Raw genomic sequence first — 12667 nt, 5'->3', positions numbered from 1 at the left:
AATGGTCCTATATATTTTAACTATTTTCCTAATTTTTTTGTTTCCATAACTGATCCCAACCTTCTAAAAGTCCTTACTTTAAACTTAAAAACACAAGGGTTTGATATGAACCCTGGATCCCAGAATATTGCTTTAATATACAGGATATGCTATAAAGTAAGGACTACCTTAAGCCCCAATGTTTTACAGATGGATACCAAAGGACAAAGAATATTCTTCCAAACAAATATGGAAAAGTCTAATACTGTAATTCCTACATCAATAACATGGTCGCAAATCATACTTCTTGATAATTGGTCAATACAAAATGAGAATCAACACTATAGAACTCCAATTAATAGTGAACCAGATCAAATAATAGAATATCCTGACGGTAAAATTGAAATCCAATTTAATTCCAATCGTAGGACTAGATTGAACCTATCAAAAGGATCTATAAGAACTCCCAGTAGGATACCCACTCCTTCTAGGCATTCTCTTTCTAAGCATTCTACTTTTGCCATTTATGAAAAACCTGTAATAGAGAGATTATCTTGGACAAATAGTAATATTCATATACCAATTTACAAGGTCTATGAACCAAGTTCATCTGGAAATGAACCAATATTTTCAGATTTAGATTTTAATGTTTTAACCCTTCAAAAAGAAGAAAAATTTAAAATGGATACAGAGTTGCTTAAAAATGACTATCTTTCATAAGATAATAAACAAATAAGAGACTGGTATTTAGCAGAATTTCCAAAAAAAATGCTAGATTCCCTACATAAAAGATATAATAAATTTGTAAAAAAGAATAAACAAAATATAAGATTTTTTATATGGTTAATGGCAATTTTAGAAGAAAAAAATATTCCAATTCCTAATTTTGATCTTAATGCATTAGAAAACCAATACCAGGTTTTCCATATGACTGAGGGAGAAGAAATACATAGTATACACCCTCCAGAAAGAAGCCTCCAATAGGAGGAACAATGAAAGAAAAACCTAAAACAAAAGCTTCTCCATATAAATTAATACCAAAAGAAAATGAGCATCATAGTCATAAGATAGAAATAATACCTCATATAATTGAACAAAATAACTATACTAATTTGTGTTTACAATCTATTGGTAAAGAGACCACTAGGATCGCGAACATAGTAAATAAATCCAATAGTACGCATAAAGCAGATGAGAAAAAGAAGGCTATTTTGTTTAAACCCCCTTTAGAGATAAATAAAGGAAAGTTCAATTTAGGAGGAGCCAACAAGAAGGAAGAAAACAACGAATTGATTGATGAATTAATAAAGAAATTGTCAAAGCTGAATATAAAGAAAGTTAGAAAGGGAAAAGGGATTGTAGTTGAATCAGAAGCTATGGTCCTACAAAAAGATTCAGCTACTGAAGATATACAAAAAATAGAAGAAGCCTTCAAAGAAAATAGTTTCGATATTAACATAATAGACTATGGTAAAAAATGGAGTCCAACTTCTCATACAAGAATGTACCATACTAGGCCTACTCCAGTAGATATATAGTTCAAGGAAGATTTAATATCAAGTACTGTATTATACTCGGGTAGAACAATTATCAATTGGAATATAGATGGTATTTCTGACCATCAAATATTAGACACTATGAAGTAAATGACTTTGTATGCTACAGCCTGTAAGATAGTTGGAAACCATGACCAGGAGGTAACTAATGCTATTGTCTGTGGTTTCACCGGATGGCTGAGAGGCTAGTGGGATTTTCATATGTGTGAAACCACCAAATAACAAATATTAAATGCCACCAAACAGTGGACAATAAGATAATGAATACAATCAAGATATACCTCAAAGTGAAAGTGATACGGTAAATACACTTACTTATACAATAACTCTCCATTTTGTCGGGAGTACTTCCCTGTTAGATGCTAGGTCCGAAGACCTACTATCTAATTTAAGATGCCGAACATTATCCCACTGCAAATGGTATAAAAATGTATTATTTTCCCTTCTATTCTCTCGGGAAGATAGTAGTGTCGATCACTGGAAGGAAAAGTTTATTGGAGGACTACCATAGCTATTTGCAGAAAAAGTAAAAACCAGTCTAAAAAATAAGTATGGAGGAATAATCCCATATTCCCTTTACACCTTAAGAGAACTATCTACAGAGATATGTTCAGAAGGACTTGCCCTTTGTACTGATTTGAAACTGAGAAAATAGCTTGATAAACAAAGAATGACGGGCAAAAAGGAACTACGTGATTTTTGTGAGCAATTTGGTTATAATATTATACCTTTATCTGACAAACCCTATAAAAGAAAAAATAAATATAACAAGTTTAAGTCAAGCAATATGGGTAACAATAGAGAAAGATTCACCAAGAAATTTGCTCCAAGAAATAATTATTAAAGAACAAAGGGAAAAAGGAAAATACCAGTATGTTATAATTGTGGAAAAGTAAGACATTACAAGAATAAGTGCAAAATAAAAAAGAAAATAAATACTTTAAAAATTGGAGATGATATTAAAAGACAATTATATCATATTTTACAAATTGATGAACATTCTGAAATATGTACACACACACACACGTAATCAACATCATCAAAGCCTTTTGTCAACAAATTGGGATCGACTACACGAATCTTGATCAGCTGTTCTATTCTATTAAGGGTCGTACCCTCAATGAAACTATTAGTCCCCATATCTTTTCTTACTACTTCTAACCATATCCTTTAGGCCTACACCTTGCCCTTTTTGAGCCTTCCATTTGAACTAACTCGCACATCCTAACAAGTGTTGTACTAGATCTACGCCACACGTGGCCGGCCCACCTAAGTTTACTCTCTCTCATCTTATAGCCTATTAGTTCCACATATCCCTTCTTGTCTTGCCACTTATCCATTTCAACATCATCATCTCAGCTATGTTCATTCTATGGGTATTTTGACTGCCAACAATCTGCCCTATAGATCAAAGCTGGTCTTACAACTATCCTATAGATCATGCCCTTCAGCTTCATTGGTATATACGGCGATCACATAAAATTCCAGTTGCACATCTCCACTTCGCTCACCTAGCTCTAATTCTATATGCGATATCTTCGTCAATCTCTCTATTCTCTTAGATTATCGACCCAAGATATTGAAAGTGCGCTCTTTTTGGTGTTTCCTAGCCGTCCATTTTAACTGCTTCCTCGTCTCTACTCCTATTATTAGTAAACTTACAATTCATATACTTTGTCTTAGTCTGACTAATTTTAAAACCTTTAGATTCTACAGCCCTCCAAAGTTCTAACTATGTGTTTATATCGTTTCGGGTTTCATCAATCAAAACTATATCATCTGCGAACAACATGTACTATTGATACGTTATCTTGCAGGTGCCTAGTGAAGCAGTCAACACAATATATTATTGTTTAGGACAATATGGTACAATCCATATACTACATAGAATAAACTATATATAATACTTTATATAAGTATATGTTTGGATGTACCCAAATTTAAAATATTTTTAGATGCCAAGAAAAAAAGATCAAGATAGAAGGTAAGAACCGTTTGTATAACCTCATAGGGATTTCAAGTTCATCCAATCAGTTATCACTTTGCCCCAAAAAGCCTTGCGTCAAAAATTTTTAAATGGGACTCAAATCTTTTTGGCTTTAGTCGCATTTCTCTTGAATGTTTTTACTTTAGTCCCTCCTGTGCCTCTCTCTCTGTTTAGTCTCTCGTCCACTTTGTTCCATCTCTCAAACCCTCTCTCTCTCTAACGGCTTCTCAAAGATAGGTTTTTTATTATGGTTTTGTCGTGTCATGCTCTTGCAACTCTTTCTAACTTGTTACATGGTTTTATTATTTGTTAGATGGTTTCTATTTCAAATTGTAAATCCCTACAATCAAGGGATCTCATTTGGCATGTATAATTATCCTCTTTTGGATCAATGAAAAAAAATTGATTCTCCTAAACTAATATGGTATCAGAGCTGTTCTAAGCCTATCTTGCAAAACCTAACCCTAGCCTCCGTTTTCCTGAGCTTCGTCCATCTGCAAGTCAGGTACACGCCCAATCCTCCATAGATGACAATATATGAAGCTCACAAATAAGGATACGTCTCTGCGTGGTCTCTATCTTCTTGTATCTCTTTTCCACGCTGTTTTTTGGTTAAACTCTGCAACTTCTAATATTTGCTTTTCTTTCCCTTTATGAAAGAGATCAATAATGCCCTTTCCCTTTTGTTTTCTTCTCTGTGTACTTGTGTGTGATGGACAAACATGCCCCTCTCTCTCCTACTTTCTCTCTAGAAACAGCCGCCCAACATTATAACCTCTATCTCCTTTTCAAAAAGCAGAGTGCATTTGGGCTGGAGAGAAGCTTTTCCTCAAACAAATGTATTGTTTGGTGGAAGAGAAACATTAAACTGAGATGAGAGTTTTGCTTCTTGTTCCATTTCATAAGGAGAAACAATTTTTTTGGGAGGATCCACTCACCTGCTTCTCCTCCATAGCACAACTGCCAACAACAAAACTCATACAGAGAACCGTCTTAAGTTGGAATTTGACAATGGACTTTGTCTCATTCACCTTTGCCTACAGTGATCCCTGGTGAGAAACCAGTGTGGGAAACTTCCCTGCCTTGTTGAGACCAGGACCCAAACGCCTTGGGTTCTACTTGATGACTATTTCTGATGCAAGAAAGGCATGGCATTTCTTGGCGAGTTTCTTCATCAGCTTCTTATTCTCGTTCATCTTCTTCAACCCTTCCTATATCTGAGATATAAAGCGTCATTGAGAGAAGATAAAGTAGGGTTTTTTGGAGTTTTGGAGTGCCTTATGGAAATTTGGAGTGCCTTTGTGCTATCTCTCTCCCTCTCCTTCTCTCTCTAAATTCTCTTGTGCCTGTCTTTTGGCATGAATGTGCCTCCATGTGAGAAGTTGAAGTCTCCAATAATAAAAGAAAGAAGCTCCTATGAGAAGCAACGGAAAACACTTGCTATTCTGGTGATTTCACCGTGACACCAGACAACATTTGATATTCCGACTACTTGTAATCCTTTGACCCAGTTCCGTCAAATTTTTCTATTCGTTGCTATTGCCATGGACAACCAAATATCTCATCTTCCTGAAGACTCAACCAATGTCGTCCCTGATGGGAGCACTATGCCCTATGGTAATACTTTTTCTTCCTCTGTTATTGATTTCACTAGCCCTTTTCATTAGACCAACAATGACAATCCTGGAAATATTCTTGTCTCTCACATCCTTGAAGGTAAGAATTATCCACAATGGAGTCGAGCTATGACCACTGCTTTGAGTGCCAAAAATAAGCTCTCCTTTGTGGATAGTTCTTTAATCATATCTCCCATCTCTTCTTCTAATCATCTTTTATGAAAAAGATGCAATGACATGGTCCGATCCCGTATCCAAAATTATGTCAATAAAGAGATTACTGATAGAATATCCTATGAAACCACTGCTCAACGCATGTGGGAAGACTTAAAAGATCGTTTTTCTCAAAGCAATGCACCTTGTCTCTTCAAGTTACAACGAGACCTTGCACTTGTTTCTCAAGGTTCTTCCAAAAAGTCAGCTTATTACACAAAACTTAAATCTCTTTAAGAAGAACTTGCTTCTTATACCCCTCTTCCACCTTGTTCTTGTGGGTCTTCTAAGGCCTTGCATGACTATTTACAATAGGATAGATTAATTCAATTTCTCATGGGACTCCATGAGTCTTATCATCCAATTTGAGGTCAGATCATTCTCATGGGCCCTCTTCCGAATGTCAATAGAGCTTATTCTCTTCTTCTTCAAGAAAAAAGCAGCGACAGGTGACTACAAAAACAACTCCTTCAGAGGATTTAGTTGCATTTGCAGCCAAGACTACTACAACTTACTACAAACTTCCAGCCTCGACATCCTTTTAACAATACAAACAAAACAAAAGGTCCTTGCAAACAGCAGCCCAAATGTGATCATTGTGGCTGGGTAGGCCACACCATTGACACCTATTATGTTCTTCATGGTTATCCACCGGGCCATCGATTGCACCAACAAGGCAAAGGGATATCTTTAAGCCTATAATAAATGCGAAAAACACCATTGCTGCAAATTCAAGTCAAAGTAGCCCACAATTTACACATGATCAATATCGTCGCTTACTTACTATGCTAACTGAAGGTAATGCACAAACAATGGTCAACTTTGCAGGTAACTCCACATCCTCTCCATCTTCCATTCCTCTCCATACTTGGATTGCAGACACAGGTGCTTCTGATCATATGACTTTTGACACATCTTTGTTCCATTCATCTACACCTGTTTCTCACATAGCACCTGTCAAACTTCCAAATGGCTCATTTCCTTCAGTAATCATATTGGTTATATCTTTTTAACATATATACTCTGCTTACATCAAGTATTGTGTGTTCCTTCTTTTGGATTCAATTTACTTTCTATCAACAAACTTACTGCATTCTATCTTTGCTCAGTGATATTTTCTCATGATATGTGCAATTTTCAGCACTGGTACCAAAAGACGACGATTGAAACAATTAAGAAGCTTGGTGGTCTCTACTATTTTGAAGCCCTTCTATTGACTCGTACTGCTCGTTCGTCTATTTCAGTTGGTTTTGATTTATGACATAGACGTTTAGGACATGTTTCTTCTACTTGTTTGAATTTGTTAGCTAAGACTGTTGATGAGATCTCTGTTTTCTCTCCTAGTCATTGTGATGTTTGTCCCTTAGCTAAATAAACATGATTACATTTCGTTTCGAGTTCTATTTCATCTACTGCACTTTTTGATTTGATTCATTGTGATATTTGGGGAGGTTATTCCACTCCTTCTCATTATGGAGGTCGTTATTTTTTAACTCTTGTTGATGATTTTTCTCGTTCCATGTGGGTATTTCTTATGCAAAACAAATTTGAGATTTCATCCTTATTAAAATATTTTTTTGCATTTGTACATACTCATTTTAAATGCATTTTTAAGCACACAAGGACCAATAATGGCTCCGAATTCTTTTCTAGTTCTCTTCAACATTTTTTTAAAGAACATGGGGTCACCCATCAATATAGTTGCTTTTACACACCGCAACAAAATGGTGTTGTCAAACGCAAACATCCCCATATACTTGAAATGACACGTGCTTTGTGCTTTCGAAGTAATTTTCCTCTTACCTTTTGGAGAGATTGCATTCTTACTGCCACATATTTAATAACCGTTTACCAACACCTTTATTATCGAATAAATTCTTGTTTGAAGTCTTATTTAACAAGCAACCATCTTACTCCCATTTGCGAGTTTTTAGTTTCCTTTGTTACGCTTCTACCATTACTTTAAATCGAGATAAGTTCGACCCTCGAGCACGCAAATGTGTTTTCCTTGGTTATCCCCATGGTCAAAAGGGCTACCGTCTTCTTGACCTTTCCATCAATTCTATTTTCACTTCTCGTGATGTAGTATTCCATGAGAACATTTTCCCTTTTCAAAATATCCCTTCTAATGAATCCTCTGTCATTTTACCTTTACCAATACCCGATGACTCCCCACCCCTTGATTTACATGATGCCCTAAACACTATTGATCCCATCACTTCCCTACCCAGTTCCTCTATTTCTCCTCATCAAGATTAATCTCATGATTAGTTCCTCCATTCGACGTTCTCAACGTGCTTTTCAACCACCTTCTTATTTGAAAGACTTTCACTGCTCTCACGCCAAGCTTGGAACTGCTTCCATATCTTCTTCTGGCACTGGTTCCACCAAAGGTACACATCATCCTTTGTCCTATTTCATTTCTTATCAACAATCGTCTTCCTCTCATCAACATTTTGTTTTAGCCGTCTCTTCTATTCAGGAGCCTACTTCCTATTCTCAAGCTGTGCAAAACCTCAAGTGGCAAGAGGCAATGCAATGTGAGCGCTTGAGGTGAATCATACCTGGATCCTTACAGCTTGACCTCTTGGGAAAACTCCAATTGGATGTAAATGGGTATATAAAGTTAAGTACCGATCTGATAGTTCCATTGAACGCTACAAAGCCCGCCTTGTTGCCAAGGGTTACACCCAACGTGAAGGATTGGGCTACCATGAGACCTTTGCACCAATTGCAAAATTGGTCATTGTTTGTTGTTTATTAGCCATTGCTTCAGTTCGTAACTGGCTTTTACACCAATTAGATGTGTAGAATGCATTTCTTCATGGTGACTTGGAAGAAGAGGTATATATGAGTCTTCCTCCGGGATTTTCTCGACAGGGGGAGACTTTCTCGACAGGGGGAGACAAGGGTTTGTTGGTTACACAAATCCATATATGGCATCAAGTAGGCATCCCATCAATGGCTTACCAAGTTCTCCTCAGCCCTTATTGATGCTGGCTTTACCCAATCTAAAACGGATAATTCCTTGTTCACTAGCAATCGTCGTGATGGCTTTGTGATCATTTTGGTTATGTTGATGATATCATTATTACGGGCACCAATTCACATGCCATACAGTCTCTCAAATCCTTCTTACATCGCTACTTTCACCTGAAAGATCTTGGCCAAATATTTCCTTGGTCTTGAAGTGGCATGGTCTAAACAGGGTTTATGTATCTCCCAACACAAATATACCCTTGAGATCATTGAAGAAATTGGTCTCCTTAGTGCCCGACCTGTTCACTTCCCCATGGAGCAAAATCTCAAACTGCGTCATGATAATGGCATACTTATTTCTGATCCCACCATGTACCGTCTCCTTGTGGTTCGTCTCATTTATTTGACTCTAACTAGACTAGACAATGTTTATGCTGTTCATTTCCTTAGTCGGTATATGAGTCAACCACGGCAGTCGCATTATAAAGCAGTCATATGCCTTGTTCAATACTTAAAACTTGCACCGAGACAAGGTTGATTTTTTCCCTCCGACAACCCTCTTCAGCTTCGAGTTTTCTGTGACTTTGATGGAGCAAGTTGCCCTGATACCCGCTACTCTACCACTGGATATTGTGCTTTTCTTGGTCATTCTCTTGTACCTTGAAAAACCAAAAAGCAACGTACTGTTAGTCGGTCTTCTGCCGAGGCTGAATACCGATCTTTAGCTACTGCCAGCTGTGAGATCACCTGGTTACGCTCTCTGTTGTATGACTTAGGAGTTCCTCAATCACCACCTGTCGTTCTCTATTGCGACAATCAAGCTACATTATGTATTGCTGCCAATCCTATGTTTCATGAACGGACAAAACACATTGAGATTGATTGTCACTATATTCGAGAAAAGATCCAAAATGGAGTTCTTCGGACCTCCTACATTCTAACAACAAGACAGCTTGCTAATGTATTTGCTACAGCTCTTGGCCGAGACCAATTCAATTTTTTGATTCGCAAGTTGGGTGTTCTCGATATTCACCCTCGAACTTGAGGGGGAGTGTTAGACGATTTTATTAATTGTTATCAAATTGTAAATTCCTACTATCAAGGGATCTCATTTGGCATGTATAATTATCCTCTTTTGGATCAATGAAAAAAAAATCTATTCTCCTAAACTAACAGAACACTCCCTTTCTATCACAAATTTTTGAAGGTGACGGGTGTTTCATAACAATCTCCTATCCATTTTTCTTTCCCAATTATGGATATTGTTTGATGAAATGGGGTAATGGGTGTTTCAAAACGATCACCTCTCAATGTTTCTCTCTCTACCCACCATATTTCTTCATCAAAATTTCACCTATGAATTCCAAATACTCAAATTTTGGGTAAGGTTTTCGAGAAAATAAAGCAGTAAATCCTAAATCGGTTTGAATGGGTCATATATTCGTAGTTTCTTAATTTTTCTCTGTATTTTTATTATTTCATAGCTAATGTATCTCCTTTATAATTGCAAAAAAACAATGTTGTGTGACACCCGTTTTAGATAATGTTAATGTGCTGTCATCATAGTTAGCTTGGGGCTTCCTGATTGTTGCTAGATTTTTTGCACATCTACAAACTAGTTTGTAGGCAATCTCTTTCTTGATTGTTGCTAGATTTTTTGCACATCTAAAAACCAGTTTGTAGGCAATCACTTTCTTAAATTTCATCGTTTTGTAGATAACTTCCATTTCTGCACATCTTAAACCAGTTTGTTGAGAAAATATGATGTATTAGAATTGTTTGATTAATTTCTTGTGAGAAACTTTTACATCACTGCTGATTATACTGAGCATAAGAGTAATGCTAGTTTTGATGATGTTTATGCACTCTATTTTTTATCAATGTCAATTCTCTTATGTTGCTTGGTTGATAGTGTATTTGACTCATACAACAAGTCAAACTTTATTGCAACGCATCCAAACCGACATATTTGGCAAATAAAATTTTCTTCTCATATTTTAATAGACGTCCAAATAGTCTACCAAAATAATAAAATAAAATGATATTGTTTCTCAATTGAAGAGGAAAACGCTTGCTATTTTATCTCAATGTGAATATTTTTCTTTGACATCCAAACAGGCCCTAAGTTATATACTACATAGAATAAGCTATATATAATAGTCTATATCTACTTACTTCAGATAATCTACTATACATACTATTTCATACAACCCTATATTATCAATTATGGCCAATATAATGGTGTTTCTACCATGGTATACAAAACCTTTGATGCCAACTACGAGATCACACTGCTAGCAGATTATATGATATTTTAAAATAGTCTCTAGAGTATGTGTGTATGGTTAGTACTGTTAGAATTCGGCCGAGGAACTCGGGCTTGGGCATTGGCTGAGCCTGAGTTTGCCCAAGTTGGAGGTCCAATTCGGATATCTTAAAAAAATTAAAAAAAAATTAAAAAATAAGAAATATATTTGTAATGTATTTATTAGTATTTTCTATCATTTCAACAAATATTGAAAAGTATTTTGGAAATGAATATTTATTTTTACATTTCCCATCTTTTTTTGAAAAAATCTCAAAACTACCCTCGGTAACAAAATCATTTTTAAAAATCTATTTTTTTGCTACTTTTTAATCAAAATTAATTGTGTTTTGTTTAATTTTTCTTTGAATATATTTTTCTTATTTTTTGGATTTTTTATATTTTGTTAATTATTTTTAATATTTTTCAGCTGCTACATCGCTCAACTCGGGGGAGTACTCACCTGGGGCATTGAGTCGAGTAGTCGGCCCGAGTCATCTTTTCAAACATTGGGTAGAACAAATTACTGAAATGACCCACCCCAGATATTCAATATTCAAGCTGCCAGCCGAAAAGCAAGCCATGTAAGCCATATGGCTTGCTCTACACAAGTGACTTTGAATGGACCCAATGAACTGAACTGCTATGAACCAAAGAAGATTCTCTTTTCTTTTCTCTTTTTCTTTGTTCTTTTCTTTTTTCTTTTTATTCATTTTTTAAAGTTAAAGAAAATTTTGTTCAAGAGAAACAATGTTTCAATTGGTATCTGAAAAGTACATACCTTGAGGAAGCACAAAATCATTTCCATAGAAATTGATTCCTAGAAAAACTTTATGCTCAAGGCCCCTCAGACTTTCATTGTTTCCTGCCAGAAACTGTACTGCATCCTGAACCCAGTACAACGGTGCATTGGACCAACATAGAAGGCACTTGAGAAATGATAAGTCATCAATGAAAATCCATCAACAGCTTCAATGAAGAACTCAAAATCCTCTGATGAAAACATTAGCTCGTTAGGGGAATGCTCATTTGGAGGACCAATAACATACACCAACTGCAAGTTGCAGTCAGAGCCCTGCTTTAGACAAACTAAATGCAGTGCTAGTCCCAATTGTTTGATGAACTCCAGTGCCTATTACGACAACAAAAAATGGGTATGTCAAACATTGCGTTTAAATAAGTACTGATGAGAGAACATAATTGAGAAACGATCATGGGATTCAATTTAGCCACGCACACTGAACTTGGCAGCGAGGATCGCTTTTAATGCATTATGGCAATGTTCATTTTGTTTCAGCTGTGTTTATAAAAAAAGTGGTAGTGTTTATGAATCAATAGACAGAGTGTAAAGAACTCAACTGACTTGACATTCCTCTGCAGTTCTCAATGGATCAGTTGTTAATGTTAATTTAGACATACGAGATCCCACTAGGTCCTCCAAGTCTAGACCGAAAAAAAGAAAATGAACCCTGAAGGTCAAAAACAGCATGAAGGAAACATCATCAGGCCAGTTCGACCAGTTATGTGTATTCAGAGATGAGTCCTAAAACTGGATTTAACCAGCAATTTTAACCAATTCAGATTGAACAATCACGATAACATCAAAAAACTTGAAATGGCTGCAACCTAGTAGTTAATTTCCCTTCAAAATAGATCCTCCCTAAACAAAGTTAACTAAACTCACCTGAGACCCCAAATTTTACATTTTCAAATTCTGGTAAGAAAACAGCCTGAGCCAGTGGATTGGCCAGGTCCCACTAGATCAGCATCTGATATGATATGGTTTCAAGATCAAAGTTAAGAGCATTGCTATGGACATAAATTCGTAATCCGAGCCTCTTAAACATCAAAGATAGAACCAGACATGCAGTATCCACATCCATCAGACTTATGACAAAACTTCATTAGCTGATGAACACTAGCAATGCTTTCTAACTCCAATATCTAAGGGAAGCTTAGGCATGCAACTCCATATGCATAAAGCCATAAACCACCTTTCAAAACAAGAAGGTTCTTGTATGATCAATTACCA

At 36.1% G+C, this 12667-nt stretch overlaps 1 protein-coding gene and 1 pseudogene across 5 annotated transcripts; one reads left to right on the top strand and one right to left on the bottom strand.

The window, feature by feature from the left end:
- LOC105420882 (uncharacterized) overlaps positions 1-12667 on the bottom strand; it is a 74697-nt pseudogene that overhangs the window by 35258 nt on the left and 26772 nt on the right.
- On the top strand, positions 3691-11425 carry LOC148783774 (uncharacterized). Of its 5 annotated transcripts, XM_088854502.1 has the most exons (5): positions 3830-4027; positions 4566-5139; positions 6180-6236; positions 6493-6571; positions 11066-11425. In XM_088854502.1, exons 2-5 carry the CDS (start codon positions 5107-5109, stop codon positions 11221-11223), a joined length of 327 nt encoding a protein of 108 aa, XP_088710628.1. In that variant the 5' UTR covers positions 3830-4027; positions 4566-5106; the 3' UTR covers positions 11224-11425. The 5 variants fall into 5 exon arrangements, 1 of the variants encoding a protein (XP_088710628.1); XR_016046482.1 differs by lacking the exons at positions 4566-5139; positions 11066-11425 and having other exon boundaries at positions 6493-6754; XR_016046476.1 differs by lacking the exons at positions 6180-6236; positions 11066-11425 and having other exon boundaries at positions 3691-5139; positions 6493-6754.

Source organism: Amborella trichopoda, chromosome 1 (assembly GCF_054954075.1).
Source record: "Amborella trichopoda isolate Santa Cruz 75 chromosome 1, AtrichopodaSantaCruz75HAP2 v2.0, whole genome shotgun sequence".
Taxonomy (NCBI): domain Eukaryota; kingdom Viridiplantae; phylum Streptophyta; class Magnoliopsida; order Amborellales; family Amborellaceae; genus Amborella; species Amborella trichopoda.
This window is presented reverse-complemented; position numbering and strand designations above follow the sequence as displayed.